The sequence below is a fragment of the Taurulus bubalis genome, assembly GCF_910589615.1.
Source record: "Taurulus bubalis genome assembly, chromosome: 10".
Lineage (NCBI taxonomy): Eukaryota > Metazoa > Chordata > Actinopteri > Perciformes > Cottidae > Taurulus > Taurulus bubalis.
In genome coordinates, this window is record NC_136598.1 from 12,784,051 (window position 1) to 12,803,928 (window position 19,878).

Consider the following 19,878-nt stretch of genomic DNA (forward strand, 5'->3'; position numbering starts at 1 on the left):
TAAGCGTTAACACGGTTTACGTTTAGAACGGCAGGCTGGAAATCAGAACCAGAATCAGATTCATTATATATAAATAAAACATAGACAGCGCAACAATGACCAAGTATAAAACAAGGAATACGTCTATTTATAGGTCAATTGTTATGCAAGATTTACAAAATAGATATGAAGGATTATGTACATGCAAAGTCGACTGTACAGAGCGAGTAAGATTTATTTTAATAGTTGTATCCCACATGGTGCTCTGGTAAGTTACTACGTGTATTATGACGTTGTTCTTGTATATTTTCTATCTGTGGTTCAATGCGTTTTGTTTACTTTCATCCAGCTTTGTTTTCCTAATTTTATCAGCATGTCTATTTCTGTGTACATGACTGGAGCAATAAAAATACCATTATCAAATAAAGCTGACTTCCAGTTCGTACTTTGTCAAATTCCCAGCTATAGAGCCGTTTTGCACTAAACTGTCAGAGATAGATTTCACGTTAGTAGCGTCATTTTTTTTATGCCTGCAGTTAAAAAATGTGTCCTTTAGAAATGCACAGATGAACAGTAAAAAAAAGAAAGCATATGCATCTAGTACAGCACTATAAAAATATGTAACAAAGTCTATATACTGCTAATGTCATGAATTGTTCACAGGAACATATCAAAAGAAATGAGAACAAATGCGGTATATTTTTTAAATTACGCAAAATAAACTTGAGATAAAAACAAAACGCCAGGTATGTTGAAGATGTTTATTCAAAAATAAAATGGCCACTGTCTTACCATATAAGCCAGGAACGTAACAACTGTTAAAGCAGCCCTTACAGAAATCAAACATCAGCACTGTATAATATCTTAAAATTAAAAAGACACTGGAACAAATTGGAGATCAACACATGGGGGGGGGGGGGGGGATCTATTCAGCACAGTGAACAGGCTCATAAAAGGGGCAGTGCAGCACAGAAACAACAAACAGTAGGAATGTGACATCGTATGTAAAGGCATGCGGGCCAGCAACCTCCTTATGCTGCCTCGAGCAGCGACTTAACAGCATTTAACTCAATCAATCCAAAAAAAAGAAAAATAATTAATCGTATTGTCAATTATCAAAGGGGGAAAGATATTTTGGGGATGAGAAATTTTAGGGAGTAAAGTTTTTCAACGCAGCGACGTCACCCTTGAGAACCACATTGACTGGGTTCATCTTCCACTAAAAATCGATCTGCTGTACAAGCTGTGGCAATCACTGCCAAAGGTCACCGGCAACATTCGGCATTGCCCTAATACGGGTGTTTCTTCTTACACATGATACGCAACTTCAGAGGAGAGATGAGACATGCAGCAGCAGAAACACCGAAAAACAATCTATCAAATGGAAACTGATTTTTGCCTGCTTTACTGACTAAATCTTCAACAATCGGAGGCTGCACAAAGACTAGTCATGGAAAAAAAAAAAAAGAAGGAGACTAGGACTAAACAGACAGGTAAACAAACAAAAAAAAAAGCTGCTGTAGGGCTGTAAAAGCAGACAGGGTGCGGGAGGCTGTCTGATAAACTAACTAGTCTTCTTCACTCAGTCGTCTGCTGCCGCGGGGCTTCGGTGTTGACTTGCTGAACGGGAGCGACTGAAACAGAAAGGGAAAGGGGTTAGCTCGGCGGCAGGGGAGGATGGAAGATCAAGACACACACACACAGTAAAAACATCACATTACTCAACATCCTGACATATGTACACCGTATAACAAAGTCCCTGACTGGATGAGATCTGAAAACCTCTTTTGACCTCTCTAAAACAAAAAAGGTTCATGTCTAGAACCAGATATTTTTCTTGAGGCAACTAATCTTTTTCTTTCAAAGAAATAACTGTCCAGGGTCAAAAAGCTAAATACATAATAAAAAAATAAAAACTCCAATAACTGACGCAGGTCTCTTCACCTGCAACTAAGACTGATTGTTAGCAAAGTTACTGCTCTTGAGATATTTAGAACTTAATCCTTATGGGTCTACGAACACAAAATAGGGGAGTCAAATGGAAACTCTTCTATACCAACTGCATATTTGAAAGTCACTATTATTATTATTAACATACCGAATTTGAGCACTAAAACAAGTACAGTGGAAACCTCTTAAAAGTGATTAGGTCCCTCCGGCTAGCAATTTGGATCCAGATTATTATTATATATATTTTTCAGTATGTACACAGTATGTCCCGTGGAAACTGACTTCTTGGTTACTACGGACAAATGATACAAACAGCCATATGCATAGGAACGATTCGGTCTCAAGTGGTTTCCACTGTACTCGGATGGTGAAGCAGCCTAAAATGGTAATGATGCTGCAATGTATGGCACAAGAAAGAAAAAACATATCTGACAAAGCCTCCTCAGAGATATCAGCCCATTAAAAAAAACATCTTGCCTTCCTCTCTTGTACTCACTCATCCACTCTCACATGCACACACACACACACACTCATCCACTCTCACATGCACACGCACACACACACACACACACACACACACACACACACACACAGCATGCTTTAAAAAAAGAAAAAGGCTCAACTTTAGCTTGACAATCACTAGTATTATTCCCAGAACTACATCAACCCTGTGCATTCTCTTTCACTATGAACATGAGCTTGTCAGGGGGTTTGGTTTTTGGTTACCTTTGGAGACAGTGGCAGAAACAACAAGTACAGAGAAGCGAAGGATGAAAGGACTGTCGGACGGTTGACTACAACTTGGAGACACTGCGCTGCGACGGCTCTTGAAGACTGATCTCTCGTCAGCTCTCACTCTCACTCAGAAGCTAAGACAGAGGCCGAAGAACTCTGGTAGGTAGGGGGTCTGGTAGGTAGGTAGGTAATGGATTTTAAACGGTAGTGGTCGAGCTCTGATCTGTGTGGGTCAGCCCTCTGGTACGTCTGAAGGCTGGCTGGCTCTAGTAGAGCTACTGTATGTGTGCGAGGACGGATCTCGTCTGAGCGTGTGCGTCGGTTGAACAGACGGGGTCGCCCCTTCACTGTGTGGGAGGGTTCGGTCGGTAGGTCGACCTCTTTCTCGCTGTCTAACACCGGATGCAGGCGAAGGCTGATCTCAGGTCAGCGCTTAGTCACCCTCCCGCAGGACGTGCACACCGCCAGCTGGCAGACCCTGGGCCTGGTGTCAGCTGTGGTGTCAGTGCAGTGCTCAGCTCCCACCACACGCTTTAAAGAAAATATGAAAAATAAACAAAACTGTGCTGAAAAAATGCTTAACTTAAAAATGTACACCAATGGTGTCGTTGTCTTTTTTCTTCTGATGTCAGCAAATGTCTCTCTCTAGAGAGAGTTCACTTGATTTAGCCAAATTCAGGAGAGGGAATCTAAATTTAAGAAAAAGGTAAAAACATTTACAATACTAACTCTGACCTAGGGCTGGGCGATATGGCCGGAATAATTATAAATATCACGCTATAACCTTTTTTTTGTTAATAAATAAATAGAATTATATGAAATAACCATTTGGTAAAGCCCTTTTCTGTATACTACACTGTGAATACAAAAAAATAACAAGTAAAAAGTATTTTGTCATTTCATTAAGAACACAAGGGCAAAACTAACAGTTTCAAAGGAAAATATACATTTAAAAAAAGTCTAGCTCACACCGACTATGTTTGAATGCAGTCGCACAAATACAAATTAATCAGATTAAGTAAAGAATTAGAAAATATGGTCAAACCTAGTTAAACCTGAGAAATTGTAGTCAGTATTTGCTTGTTATAATCAATTTAGATATCGCGAAATCACCGCGATTATATAACAAATAAATGATCGTATTTGATTTATCGCCCAGCCCTACTTTGACAGTCTTTAACACTTGTTAAAAAACAATAAATACAATTGTCCCTCTTGCTCCGTCAGCCCTGAATTCATTTCCTGTAGAATGAAGCTACATGTATGGTGGGTGAGATAAAAAGGAAAAGAGTACAGAGGATATGGTGCATCTCACTGGTTTTAGCTGCTAACAGGCTCAACAGGTAATAAACTGAGTGTCTTTCTTGTGTGCTCCGTTTTCAAGATCGAGTCGGGCCGATACAAGAGCTACACCGTGTCAAAACAGTGCAGAGCCGTCAAGAGATGGAAAAGGGAGCACGCGAGAGAGAGAGTTCTAATCTTTCATCTACTTATTACTTCCCTACACCGGACAGAGGGCCCGGGTCACTGTCTTCCACCCCTCCCCCACTCCGCCACTGTCCAGCAGCAGAGGCAGAAGATGCAGAATCTCTCGCCGGCGAAGGGGTCTCGCTGCTCGTCCGTCTCACCGTCAGGTGGCAGTTGTCTGGCGGCAGCATGGCACTCTCGGGTGGAAGGAGGGTCTATTTAAACAGCCATTCCCTGCCTAGGATGGAGCACCTACTTCTGTTAAGAACATAACTGACCCTCTCCTAGAACACAGTGGTTGATCTAGACCTGACAGGAGCTTTTTTCTGCTGAGGTGTTACAAACGTCTTGGTAAAACACTGACTAAGCACTAGAAATGTATTAAAACAGGCATGTTTCAGTGAACGAGAGACATCTAGAATGAGGATTTACCTGCTCCTCCTGTGATTGGCTGCCGGGGTTCGTGAGCGGGAACGGGAGGCGGATCGCCTTCTGGGCGCCGAGGCTGAGCGCCTTCTGGGCGCGGAGGCGGATCGCCTTCTGGGCGCGGAGGCGGACCGAGATCGAGACCTGGAACGACTGGAGGAGAGAGGTGGGGAAAAACATTTACGTGCTCCGCTATTAGATGAGGAAACTGGAATTATACACATGAACACCGTTGCAAACCGAAGCAGAGAAGGGTGTTATGGGTAGGTCGCACAAACGCGTAGACGTGCACAACTCCCAAATCTCGACGTGCAGTCCCCGATTGGTTGATCCAACCTTGTGCCAGGAAGGTTTTGCAGTAGAATAAGATCTTCTTGTAGAGCTTTGGAAACTAAATTCCTCTTCACAGCACTTACTATAGTTGCCCATGTTATCACTATCCTGTCGATTCGAGTCGACAAATCCAAATTCTTTGGGGTTGTCGTAGATGCAGTGTTTGTATTTTACACTGAAATGGAATTGACTTTCCTGATTTCATCTTTCTTCTCTCTACACTGCGGTTTTACCAAACAATCAATATAGGTGTACAGAGAATAATAATTTGAATATTCTTCTAGACATTAATCCCGAAGCAGAGCAGTTTTACTTCCTACTTATTGCTCTACTTTTCCCAGTACAGTACTTTGCAACGCCGGCAATGGCGCATTTCAGATACATGCTGCGTATTAACTGCGGCACAAAGACCTGCTGCGCACATGACCTACCTTCTTCTCACTGGAGACCTGGACTTGGAGCGGGCCGGGGAGCCGGACCTGACATTACGGGAAGCACAGTGGATTTAATCACAGCTCTGGTGGAAACGATGGCAAGACTTCAGACATTTAACGACCAGAGTGAGAGGAAAAAGAAAGAGACAAGCACAGGTGATCCCTGAGGGAATATAATGTACTAATCATCGGTCCTTCTGTCGCACAAAAACACTGTACTACCAAAACAGTTTCTTATATAGATCAACTTTGTGTTCTTACCTGCTCCTGCGTCTGGAATAGGATGGAGAACGACGGCGGCTCCTGAAAAAGTACAAAAAGGGATAAACAAAAGGCTCCTCTGTTGGCCGTGCTGCCATGAATATACATGACAAAGCATGACAGTTTATAATGTATTATTCAAGTGCATGTTAATAGAGATTTGTGATGCTAGTCGACACAGTTACAGGTCTTTTGCAGAGTGAACCATCTATTTAGATAATATTTGGATCTACGGTGGGATTTAATGTATTTGCACCAACAAACAAAAAAACAGAGCGTCTGTGTTTCAGCGCTGACTTACCGGCTTTGGCTGCGGCTGCGGGAGCGGGAACGAGAGTGATAGCGGCGCCCGCGGGACCTGGACCTGGAGCGAGACCGGGAATGGGAGCGAGACCTGCTGCGGCGGCCTCCTCGCTTGCTAAAGCGGTAGCAGTCGTAGGCGTAGTGGCCCCGGTCCCCGCACTGGTAACACCGATCGGTGGGGTCGAACTGCCGTCGGCTGGGGCGCCCGCGGCCCTTCCTGGAGAGGCCGGTTGACAACTCCACACGTACGCGCGAACCACATAGGAGCCTGGGGAGAAGGAACGGTCAGTAAGGGAGGCTGTAAGGACAGAAACCCTAAACAATATTACACGGTTGTCTTCTGGTGTCCGATAATATGTGTCTTCCCGTTGTCTGTTACAAAATGGATGGTTCACACCCTAAATTTGGATTAGTTTTGGTTGTGTTATTGTGTGACTTTAGTGTTTTGAAAGGTTCAGTGAGGTAAAATTACTCAAGTTTATTTTGGAGTCTGGTGGCTTTGAAGAGATCTTAAACAACGGCTTCAGTTCCCAGTTGGAAGTGGCTGTGAGACAGCGTCGGAAATACACAAGGGCAAAACTGCCCCTAAGAAATATAAGTTTGCCCCTGATATCACTAGGAGAGGGGCAAAAAATGCCCTTAAAATTTCCTTTAATAATTATGATAATTTAATGAACTCCTCAAAAACATCGTAGCCTATAAGACCCGGTCCAGTTGCCATAGAATGTTTTCGATTTTCGCCTTGACTGATGTTGCGTGTGCGGAGTTCGGCTTTTGGCAAAAAGCCAAGGTTCGGTGATTCGTGCAAGCGCAGGCTCATTTTTGGGTACAAGACACAAGCACTTTGGCTCATCTTTATTGAACCCGGAGCAGGAGAGCTACTCCGGTGCTCCTCGCAGGAGAGCGAGTGCTGCAGTCTTCACCCTGGGAGCGTTTCAAAGACTCTCTGCTTTTCACGCCACATATTTTTTGACTCTGTCCGCTGGTGTGTGTGCTCAGCGCTCACCTGTGCGCCAACACGTGTCTGTGACATCGGGGCTTGCTCCTCACATTGGCGCAGCTCTCCTGCTCCAAGTGAAAGGAGCGTCTTCTACCCAACAATGAGCGTGCTGGCTTCACATATTATAAAAGTACAAAGTACACGGACATTAAACTAAGGCGCGCCGTTAACAGGTTACGCTTGCGCATGGGCGACTCACCGATTTTTGCCAGAAGTCTCCATGAGGTCCTTTCTGCTTTTGCGCCTCTCAAAACAGATATCAGCTCAATGTTGAGCATGAATTGTATCAAATCTACAACCCTGTTTATAAAAGATGTGTAGAGGCTCACTGCAGCCACTAAATTTGATGGCTGACATATCTGCACTCATTCTGTTTGGCAAAAAAATAAATAGCTTATTGTTTTCCACAATGAGCTATTTAGTAGTAACTAAATATTAGTTATTTTTTTGCACAGACATAACTTTATTTTCATTGTTCCAAGTGATTGCAATTGAAAAAAAATAGTCTGATGGAGCAATCTGATTTACTTGAAAGTGATTGCAATTTTCTTTATTCTGTTATTTATAAAAGCACAGATGGAGTCACAAAATTATGTTATTTACAGAAAAAGTTTGAGAACCACTGCTTTAAGTGTTTGCGTCATCGCTTTTTTGTAATGTGTTGGGGATAGAGAAAATAATCTGATTAATTAAAGCAATATTAGAGTAGATCAACTGTGTTGGTCTGCCACAGCCGAATAAACGTGACATTAATGCTGTTAAAATACAGATAATATGTTTAGGGCTTCCTCTTTTTTAATTTTTGAAGAACAATACAGAGGACAACTGAAATATTTCAGGATATCTACTTACTTTCCATCCATGCCTTTCACTGCATCTTCTGCATCTCTGGGATCCTCAAACTCCACAAAGGCGAACCCAGGTGGGTTCCTGGCCACCCAGACGGTTCTCAGTGGGCCATAATAACTGAACGCTCGCTCCAGCTCCCCCTTGGCGGCACCGTTGCCCAAGTCTCCCACGTACACTTTACAGTCGGTGTTCCGAGACGAACTACGGGACGATGAGTGGTGCGACATTTCCCCTGGCCTGTTGGGAATGTGCATAAGTTATAATTAGTCCATTAATCGATAAGATAATTGACAACAAAATAGTCTGTACTTTGATAATTCATTAGTTCAATGAGTTTTGCAACATTTAAATCCTCTGGCAATAGAAGAAAGAAAGTATTGGGAAAATAGGACATTGATCTCAGGCTCCCACCCTACCATCATTCAAGCAAGCCCTCAAAACCCACCTCTTCAAACTCGCCTTCACCTGCTACCCCCTACACCCACTCCGCACAGCTTCTCCAGTTTTCTTTTTTTTTATACCAAAAATGTTCTGTTTGCTCATTTGTCTTTCTATTTTTTGTTTTGATATTTTTGTTGAGTACTTTGAAAAGCGCTATATAAATTGAAATTATTATTATCTCTGGAAAACTTTTTGCCAATGTCAATGATCAATTTGGGGATAGAGAAAATAATCTGATTAATTAAAGCAATATTAGAGTAGATCAACTGTGATGGTCTGCCAGAGCCGAATAAACATGACATTAATGCTGTTAAAATACAGATAATTTTGTCCAACGCACAAACACCGTTCTTATGCTTACAACCGCAGGTGCTGGTTTCAGATCACAGAGAAAATGTCTGAGCTCATGACTGCTGCCTTTCTTTTTTAGATCGGGTGTTCTCAAGGGACAGCAACGCTACGAACATCGGAACATCATGTAGAATAGGATACACTGCTGTAATTTGAACTAGCCGACAGTATATAAATGAGTTAAATGCAACAAAGACATTCATGCAGCAGTAAAAAGCCAGAAACCTAATTTTATATATTTAAAAAAATTAGACATTTTTACTGCACAGCACTATTATTTTTGGGGGGTTCTATTTACATTTCGCTGATACTTAAATAGATATTTTAATATAGATACGGTTTGAAATGCAGGATTTGTTTTTACTGACAGCAGAGTCTTTTCATAATGCGGTATTAGTATCTTCATTTAAGTACAAGTATTTGAAAACTAGATGAGGGGCTGGAAAACATCTCGTTTGGTCACGTGAGCTCAGCAACAAAAGCGTTCCGCTGGTCACACACGCGCCTGTAAGCGCGCCAAACACCGGCCTCCTAAACGCTCCTTTAAATATGCAACCGCGTCCTGTTCGCTACGTTTAGCGGTGTCAACTTCATCCAGAGACGACTGGTTTAGAGGTTATATCACTATCGTACAGAGCAATTTGGTTATTTAACCGGCCACCTTTCATTGGTGGGCAATAATACGTCTATTAAATATTACTATGATAATGAACGCTATTTGCTACCAACTGAGGACACCCCGTTTTAAGCCTGAATTAAACGATATGCGCGGATTAACGCTCGTCCATGTCGCGCTAGCTGGATTTACAAACAGGCAATATGGTCCATTTCTAGCTCACCAACCCGTCACTAAATATTTATTTAACGTATATAGACATACATTTTCATAGATACGTATTAGTCTCAAATAAGCAATGTATCGGTTTGGTGTGTGCGTGTACGTTCACATGTAACGTTATGTAAACGGTTAAACGTGAGGAATTAGCCGAAGGCCTCGCTCTCCGCCTGCTCAAAAACAATGGCGACTGCACGCGTTAGCTAACGTTACCTTCTCCCGCTGTTCCGATGATTTCCGATTCAGCTCCACGCAGAGACGAAACTCAACCGCCTCGAACAGAGGGTGGTATTAAACCAATTTACGAATGTTTTTTCCCAGAATTAACTAACCAAATTGCCACTCTCGTGGACATTAACGGGTCTTCCACATGGCTGTCCCACAGGTTGGCCGGGTTAACCACTAGAAACGAAACACAAGCGAACACAGCCCCACAAACGGACTGCGTCATATCCGCATCTGCGCACTGCGAGGGGAAGAAAGGCGCACTTCCGGCGAATTCTTTCAAAATACAGTGATCAAACTGGTCGCTCAGAAAAATCAAAGTACAAGTACCTCAGATTTGTGTTTAAGTCCAGCGCTAAGTTACGTTCCACCACTGAAAACTACATTCCTCAGTAAGAATAATGAAGAAGGCCACACTGATTATCTGTATTAATGTGCAATTTGCTATCAAAAAATATAAATCCCTGCACCATTCAATGCTGAAGTAATCAGTGACCACTGGAGAGCAGTAAACACATCAATGCATACTATCAGTATGAATAGCCATAAGTTATCTTTTTGTAACTATTTCTTATTCATATCTGATTGTATCAGTCTGATCACTTTATTTTGAAAGGGCAAACTGGTCATTCTAAAGCCTAGTTTATGGTTCTCCGTCGCGTCGACGGTGTACCTACGCCGTCGACGCGACGCAGTCGTTGAGCATTCGAAGTTCTGCGTCGAGGGAACGCATTGCCTGCAATTAAGGGTTAGGGGGTTAGGGTTAGGGTTAGGCCGCGGTTAACCCATGCCGCCAGGGGTGTGGCTGTGTGGTTTCAGGGGTTATATAGGGGCCGAATCCTTTTTCTTCCGGTCACAGTAAACAGTAAACAATGGCGTCCAAGTTGGAGCGGCTGCATTTGGAGTTGGAGCTCCAAATTCTTTCTTTTGCATTCTTTCTGAAGTCCACAACCATCTCCACTGTCTTCAGGGCGTTGAGCTCCAGGTTGTTTTGGCTGCACCAGGTCTCCAGGTGGTCAGTCTCCCACCTGTAGGCGGACTCGTCCCCACCAGAGATGAGTCCGATGAGGGTGGTGTCATCCGCGAACTTCAGGAGCTTGACGGACTGGTGACTGGAGGTGCAGCTGTTGGTGTACAGGGAGAAGAGCAGAGGGGAAAGAACGCAGCCTTGGGGGGAACCGGTGCTGATGGTCCGAGAGCCTGAGACGTGTTTCCCCAGCTTCACGTGCTGCTTCCTGTCAGTCAGGAAGTCTGTGATCTACCTGCAGGTGGAGTCGGGCACTTGCAGGTGGAAGAGCTTGTCCTGCAGCAGAGACGGGATGATGGTGTTGAAGGCAGAGCTGAAGTCCACAAACAGGATCCTGGCGTAGGTTGCTGGGGAGTCCAGATGCTGGAGGATGTAGTGGAGGGCCATGTTGACAGCATCGTCTACAGACCTGTTGGCTCTGTAGGCGAACTGCAGAGGGTCCAGGAGTGGGTCAGTCAGGGTTTTGAGGTGGGACAGGACCAGGCGCTCAAAATACTTCATGACCACAGAGGTTTCTTGGGGACAGGGATGATGGTGGAGGCCTTGAAGCAGGCTGGTATGTGGCATGTCTCCAGGGAGGTGTTGAAGATCTCAGTGAACACCGGAGACAGCTGATCAGCACAGTGCTTCAGGGTGCAGGGGGAGACAGAGTCCGGGCCCTCTAATTTGCAGGGGTTCTATTTTTTTAAACTGTCTGTGACGTCCCTCTCCAGAATAGTGAGGGTCGTCACTGGAGAGGGCGGTGGTAGAGAGGCGTGAGCCCCTGATGGGCTGGGGGAGGGTGGGCTGATGGACCTGTGGGGGATAGCGTCAGGACTGCTCCATTGTCTATCAAAGCGACAGCAGAACTCGTTCAGCTCGTCTGCCAGGTGGCGGTCGTTCATGGCGTGGTTTTTTTTTGGTTTGTAGCTGGTGATCTGCCTGAGCCCTCTCCAGACAGAAGCAGAGTCACTTGCTGATAGCTGTTGTTGCAGTTTCTCAGAGTACAGTCGTTTAGCATCTCTCACCGCCTTGCTAATACCTGTATTTTGACTCTGTGTACAAATCCTTGTCCCCACTCCTGAATGCCTGGTCCTTTTGCAGCCGTATCTTCCTGAGTTCCGCTGTGAACCAGGGTTTGTCATTGTTATATCTCACCCTGGAGCTGGTTGGAACACAGCTGTCCTCACAGAAGCTGATGTATGAAGTTACAGCCTCTGTGTACTCATCCAGACTGTTAGTAGCAGTCCTGAAGACATCCCAGTCTGTACAGTCCAGGCACGCCCAAAGATCCTCCAGAGCCTCACTGGTCCACTTCTTGAATTTCCTCACCACAGGTTTGCAGAGCTTTAGTTTCTGCCTCTATGAGGGAATCAGGGGAACCATGGCGTGGTCAGAGTTTCCCAGAGCAGCACGTGGAACTGCGTGATAAGCCCCACTGATTGTGGCGTAGCAGTCGTCCAGAATGCTCTCCTCTCTAGTAGGGCATTTAATAAACTGTCTGTATTTAGGGAGTTCATGGCTGAGGTTAACTTTGTTAAAGTCCCCAAGAACAATAACTAAAGAGTCCGGGGTAGGTCTGCTCCACACACCGTATCTGCTTGGCGAGTGTCTGCTGTGCGTCCTGCGCGTTGGTCTGCAGTGCCATGATTGTAAACACCAACCAGGATGAATGAAGCGAACTCACGTGGGGAGTAGAAGGGTTTGCAGTGGATGACAGTATTTTCGGATTTATGGAGGAGATGTGCAAAACCTCCTCTGTAAAACCCTCTCCTTTGACTCTAATATGTCATCAAAAAGAAACGATCATATTGAACCTGGCTTTATCCAATGTTCCAATGTTGCAATGCCTCATGTCCATATTTAAACATACAATTTCTGAAAAAATGTAATGCAAATAAAAAATTGTCCCTGATCAAGAATTCAGCCCCCCAAAACTGGAGGCTGAATTCTTCATTAGAAGCTCTTCCTCACTCCAAGTCCTCGTACTCCCATGAATTGATACCAGTGCCACTGATTGTATTGCAAAAAAAACTGCAAGAGCATATAAGTCCATTTTACATGTTTATAACACAATTCAACCATACATTTTAACATAACCCATAAATATGACTCGAGAGGACTCGAAAGTGACTCGAGAGAGAGCTCCCCAAGTTATGGAAATATACATTTTCATATGCCTAGCTTGATGCCACACATGACTGGCACACCTTTCTGGAAAGCTTACGACCTACAGAATCCGCCAATACTGCCAAATCCCTTGTGAGACAAAGCCTCAGCAACCACATTCCAGCCAAAAAACTGAAATATGACTTACTTATGGATTAAACGATACTTGCTTGGTATGTATTGGTGCATCTGCTTGAGCAGAACATCTCTGTCGTGGAACCAGAGGTGTCCAAGGTCCAGGAAGAAAGTTCAGGCATTTTGGCTCTCAGTGGACCTAAACATACGGTTCACGAAATGTGCCTATACTCCACCGTTTATTGACCTTATCAAATCTAGTTGTTCAGTTTGGGTAGTTAGAAAGGGTTTTGAAGGATTGGAATGTGCAAAGTTACTTGTAAGTGGAGTAAAAAGTACAAAGTTGAATACAATGGAAATACTTAAGTAAAGTACCTTCAAGTACTTAAGCCACAGTGGCGGGCCGTCAGGGCCTGCTAAGCCTTCTCTGCTGGCCTAAACAGAATCACAAAGTTTAAATTGAAATTTGTTATATATTCTTTTTTAATAATGAAAAGTTATAGCTATTTTAAAATGTAATTGTTTTTCACAAATACTCTACATATATTATACTTATTTTCCCCTATTAGCTTATGTTCTCATTACACAGCTCCTATGTTCCTCTGTTGTTCTGCCTTCAGCCTGCTGGCTGGCAGCAGCAGGCTTGAAGCGGAGCAACAGAGCGCATGCACGGCTGCTTGTTAAGGGTCTGCTCACAATCACATTTCACCTCTGTTTCTTTATGGAATCGAGAGCCGGTTAAACTATATGACGAGGCCTTCCAGCTGGTCATTCACCGTGACCATTAACGTGCGCTGTGATTGGTCAGTGGGGCATGCTAGTAGGAGGCGGTAATGCACCTTTTGTTGGATAAATACACATTAAAAAATAAGAAGAATAAGCTAGGAGCTACCTTGACTCTCAGGCTGCAGTCCAATAGTCCAATAATTACCTCCTAACGTCTAACCCTAACCACATTTCCTTGACCTCTTTGGAAACGTCACAGGGTTAAGGAAAGATGGAAAGGAGAATTCATGAGGAGTTAGGAAAATACAACCGCAGTGTTTAGCAAATCCGACTCCACTTTCACTAAGCGACGTAGTTATGACGCGACGGCAGGTGTATGTTAGTGACGTCGGTCTATCTGCTGCGTTGAAACTACAATGTTGTAGTCCATCTTGGACCACAATAAAGCGCATCTTAAATACTTCGTCCGTGTATTCTTACAGTGTTGCGTCATGCAGATGACATAAACAAGCCGGTTCATGGTTTTACTTTATTAACGAGGTTGGAATAGAAATGAAGGAAGGAATATGAAAGTGAAACCAAGGGATTTTTCACAGTACAAAGCTACTAAACTGTCTCTTTGTTCAGTTTCAAACATGCTGAGTTAAATGTGTAATCCCACTAACGATTTGTGTCATATATGTGTGTCTCATATTCCTTTATGTTGTTACGGTTTATATGCAGATTATAATCTGATCATAGAAATATGCAGTTTATGTTTATGAAAACACCACACAACTCGTGTTGATTTGATATGTTTTATTGTAATGTAACAAAATAGTTGATTCAAAATATGATAATCAGAAACATGACTCAGACTGAAGAGCGCGTCCAGTTTAACTCTTTCATTAAAACTTCTGTAACTGAAATAAAATAAAAGAGTGAGGGCTGGAGCTGCAGTTCAACACCAGAGAGAATAACAAATACGTCAGTTTGATCAAGTTATAGCAACGGTTATTTACATGATCTGCGTTTGTCGGTCATGATCGTCTGTTCTCGTGAACGGCCGAATGATACGTCACTTTAAAAGTTGCCGCCTCAAGGAATTGTTGGTCGGCATTATCTCCTTTCCTTTCGTAAAGGCAGGTTCAGTGTTTCCTATGCTAAAGGAGATAAGTTAGGAAGCATGACGCTCCTTTCCTTTGCGTTTAGAGAATTCAACCGGCACTTATCATGGCGGCCACTTAGGTACTTTCGGGTCATTTCACTCAGTTAGGACGGTTCCTAACCAAAATGGACTATTCAACTGCAGCCTCAGGCTGATGCCTGAGAAACGGATTAGCTGGTGGTGATTTATGTGGCGAGTGGACCGCATGAGACATGCAGCAGGACGCTTGAAGCACACATTTAGAGGAGACAACGAGGAGGAGGTGACTACGCTGTTAGCAGGCATAGGTACAAAATCCACGACTCGCCACTGTTAAGCCAATATACTTAGGTTCATTCCACCACCGATCATAACAATCACTCTTACTACTCGCAGATGATCAAAACCATACAATTTGCTGTGGAATAATATTGAGCAGGATTGAGTTCAGTCTATCAGTCTTGCACATGTACAATTGTACATGTGTACATGTGCAAATATACGTTTAGTATGTTATTGAATTGCTGTCTATCATCTTGCATACACATATTCAGTATAATATAATACCTATTATATTATTAAATTATATTATCTTGTATAATACATATTCAGTATTTAGTTCTGTTAACCTCTGAAATGTCCCGGGGCCCGTTGTCTTACTCTCCGTCCATGTTGGGTTTAACGGCCGTTTGCTCATTCAGTGCAAAAATAATGACTCAGAGACACAGTACGCCTTGAAAATAAATAAACTATATTCAAATAAGGTCAATGTCATTTAATTAAAGACCTTAATTTTCTTTCGGTAACACATTACACCTCATGCCATGTTCTCAAAAAAAAAATGTTCGTTTTTTCCAACATTTCATAAAAAAACTTAAATATATTCTTCAAGTTAATAATTTATTACAGTATTGAATAAATGTTTATGTCTATCACATGATATTGTAGTAACTCAGTCGTTATTTCCCTACAAATGTTCAGGCAGAGAGAGAGAGAGACATTTTCATCATCACAGGAAAAAACTGCACAGGGAGACACATTGAAGAGCAAGGGACTGGGGAGTGAGCGAATGGGACAGGTAGCAGGAAGAGGAGAGAGAAGAAGAGAGAATAAGGACAAGTAGGAGAAGAATAAGGAAAGGGAGAGAGAGAAGCAGAAGGAGGAGAAGCAGAAGAAGAAGAAGAAGAAGAAGAAGAAGAAGAAGAAGAAGAAGAAGAAGAAGGGAACACTAACACAGACACAGAAATATTGAACACCAACATACCAAAAAAAGATGACCGGGGATGTGAACCCGTTGCAAACGTAGCCATGACACAGCAGAGAACGCTCTCTTTCACAGCTTCTCAAGGTCACAGTAAGTACAGAGCAGGAGACACTGACTCCATTAAACTATCTTCGACACATCTGTATATGGAGCCGCGGCTGTTGTCTCAGTGTGAGTCAGAGCCTCTGGTGTTTGGGATATTCGAACTGTGGGGCATTAACCCCACGGATAAAATAATGCCTACAAGGCCTACAAGGCGTCCATCACAGCAGACCATGCTACTAACACACATACACAGAGGGAGGGGGAGGGGGGGATTAAACATGCATCTTGCAGTAGGATACATATGGGGGAAGCGAACACAGACGCACACTTAAGGAGGGAGGGGAGGAGGAAGAGGAGGAAATGCTGATATTGGGGAGGCATCACAATCTAGCTACAGAACAGCAAGGGGCCGAAGCCAGACGGTAAGTAGTAACAGAAGTTCATGGAAAACGTAGTCCGGACATTGTTCCGTTTTCGGGGGCGGAGCCACACCTGCTGGGACGACGCCGGGGACACCATTGGACGTATCCCCAACGGTGCGGATAATCCTTCGCCCAGTCACCACACAGCAGTTCTCTGTGTGTGTGTGTGTGTGTGTGTGTGTGTGGGGGGGGGGGGGGGGGGGGGGGTGCTCTTGGCCCCACCGGGTGGTTCAGTGAGGAGACTACAGTTATGCTACTGTTAGGACCTCACCTGCCCCGCTGCCACCATTAATATCTACAGAAAGTTCTTCTTAAGCTTCTTTAGCTGAGACCGGCAGTCACCCTGGCAGCGTTCCACACTGTTTCCTCATGTAAACATGCTACTTACACTCCTAAATAAAATAATACAAAATAAATCCTCCTCTGAGAGAACCCGAACAGCAAAATGCACGTCGGCGCAGGGATACAACAAACACTGGAGCAGGAAGAGGAAAAAAGAACAAAGGTGTGAACTGACCTCTCGTCAAAAGCGAACTAAAACGTGTAACAGTTTTCCTTCCCGTATTGCACATCGAAACCACATCTCTCCTCGAAACTGAACTCGCCTCAAGGACCTGCGGCCACAGCTCATTCATAGATAAATTCTATTCTCGTAAATAAATAAATAAATATCTAAATAAATAACCTTGCACGTGAGTAACACAGACACACACGCGCACTGCGGTACGGTAGATGGGGTTATGTTTTGGGTATGGTACACTACACTGTGTGAGCGGAGGGGAACCTCCTCACTGTGGAAAATGTATCAAAATCTAATCCGCTAAACTCAGTTACGGTGTAACCTACATTACCGAGTGTATGTATGTATATATATATATATATATATATATATATATATATATATATATATATATATATATATATATATAGAGATACTACTCTAAACGTTGTTTAGAAGTACAAAACAATCTGCCTTGGCTGTATCCGTAAGGAAAAGATACAAAATCTGTTTTAAAAAGTTTTACAAAGTATATGGTTGGTTAAGGGTAAAACAAATCGAATGTTTTCTGATAATATTATATAGCACTTCATCGTTTGTGGGTGAAAATGACGGTGATGCACCTGCAGCACAAAGTGCAACGTATTGAAGATGAATAATATTTGATATTACGATAATTAGAACGTTGACTTTTATGTGTACAAACCTTCCTCGTGTAGAAAAGGATGCTGGGTTCTCGACGGTTCTAAGCTAACAGCTAACTAAATTATTAGCGTCCCGCGGGGTTGCACGATTCAACAGTTTTTTTCCCAGTTTTTTTCATTTTATCTCACGTACTCAGCTTTATGTTAAAAAGTGACAAACCTGAAATGTCGGCGTGTATATGTCACTGCGGTTGTTTTCGCTGTTATGCTAGTTTTTGTTGCTGTTATACTGCGTTCACACCAAAAGCGAAGCAAATTTTTTGCGCGAGTAGATTACATACAAAGTCAATGCAAAGATGGACGTGAGTAATGCGAATTATCACTGGGCGCCGCGAATGATGAGAATGGCGTAACGCTGTAAAAGCCTATCAGCATTGAGATGCTGGCACCGATCCGAGCCAACAGGTCATCAAACTAGCTACTGATTAGCGTCAAGTAGCGCTGGAAGCGGCAGTCATCCAGACGCAGTTCCTAGAGAAGTCGGAGAAATCCTACGCATAATATTATGAACCCAAAATGCAAAAAATCTCTTTTGGCATGAACGCAGCATTGGCGGACATTTTTCAATAGCTTGTGAACATGTATGCTTCTAACTCTGCCATGCAATACTGAGCGACACGTGCTGCAGTGTTCTCTAAACGGGGTTTCCCCATCGCCTAAGCTGTGGTTCTATGACTTCAATGACCCGCGGGCTGTAAACAAAGTGGAGAACATTAGATAGACCTTAGTTAGTAAGTTAGTTAGTTAAACAGTGTGCAGACTCTCCATTTAAATGGGGTACATCAGTCAGCTGTGAGCCCGGTGGAAACTTAAGACGGCTCATAGGTTTCCCATCATGCATTGCAAACTTAACAGTTTGTCGACTATAGATAAAACACAGCACATTTGCCAACGTATTAAATTATAGTGCAGCTTTTGTACAGCTGAAAGCTTGAATACTAGATTTTTATTTAATTGGTTTTACTTGAGAGTTTTCCTTAAGGCATTGAATGGGTGCCATCGCTGAGCATCAGTGTGGCCCTGCGTCCTAACTAAAAGTGTGGCTCAATATGCTGTAGACTGAATGTGGACAACTGGATTTTTTTTTTTTTTAAATGGCGTTAATTGTAGTGGCTTTAGTGGCTTCATTCTTGAGAGTAAACTAACACTGTTAAGTCCACGTTGTTTGTGTGACGCCCGAACAGTCTGTCAGGGTACGAGTGCCTCTTGATGGAGCAAAAAGCATTTTGATTGCCCTCCACATAGCACGTGTGTGTGTGTGTGTGTGTGTGCGTGCGTGCGTGTGTGTGTGTGCACCACACACACACACAGACACACACAGACACACACACACACACACACAGCTTAATACAAGAACATGTAACACGACGGACCAGTTGACACACAAATGCAAGGATGGAATTCTGGATTCTGATCATTCCCCTATTTTACATAACATATTTGTGACCAGTTGTGTAAAAGTTGTTCCATATCCGGTTACACATCATGCAAAAAGATTTTGATATACAAACGTCTATGTCAGAGCTATGCTACGGTTGCCATGAAAAACAGAGATGCAGCCGAGAGGAACGCGGGAGAGATATGGCTCTTCATAAACTTAACATTTCACCAGCTTATCGTTTTGTTTTTGTTTGGTCAGCTGTGACTTAAGTCTCTCATCGTATGTTGGCAAAAAAAATATATCCCACGTCGTCTGTGCTTTCTAAATGTATGGGAATGTGTGGCGTTCCAGCTGGATTTTCTGTACAGAACACCAGCTGCTGAAAACACGACACTCTATGTGTATATATACAAACAAGTACACTGCTTTTGACTATGTACAGCGTGTGTGGAGAACTGCCTTCAGCTCAACAGCGTGTTAGACGAGCATCGCCGCTTTACGAGAACCCTTTGTAGTAAACAAGCTTAATGTTGTTGTAAACATTCCACTCCTTTTTTAAAATCGTTTAAATTATTTTTGTAGTTTTTTGTCCACACAGCGCTTCGCCTCCTCAGTGTGTTTTTTTTGTTTCCTTCGATGCGATTTGGATGGATACGTTTCGTTAGTTTTTTGTTTTTGCTGCATGACGCTATCTATTCCTCCTTCATTCGGTTCTGACGTGTGACCTTCTTTGACCTTCTTTTCAAAATCTCAACTTCACAATCTTTGTCTCCCCACTCTGCTAACCTTACAGTACTCGTACCCTCACTCGCACTTCCTCTCGCCCTGACGTCATGGTGCGCGTGTTGTGTCATGAACTGTTTATACATGCG

General features: G+C 43.2%; 1 protein-coding gene across 1 annotated transcript; it reads right to left on the minus strand.

Moving 5' to 3' along the window:
- Positions 1–726: 726 nt before the first annotated feature.
- Positions 727–9,706, minus strand: srsf7a (serine and arginine rich splicing factor 7a). The gene is made up of 7 exons (XM_079225148.1): positions 9,578–9,706; positions 7,741–7,974; positions 5,887–6,156; positions 5,586–5,627; positions 5,322–5,369; positions 4,564–4,710; positions 727–1,613 (listed from the first exon to the last, which is right to left on the minus strand). The coding sequence occupies exons 2-7, from the start codon at positions 7,962–7,964 to the stop codon at positions 1,562–1,564; spliced, it is 783 nt and encodes a 260-aa protein (XP_079081274.1). The 5' UTR covers positions 7,965–7,974; positions 9,578–9,706; the 3' UTR covers positions 727–1,561.
- Positions 9,707–19,878: the final 10,172 nt, after the last annotated feature.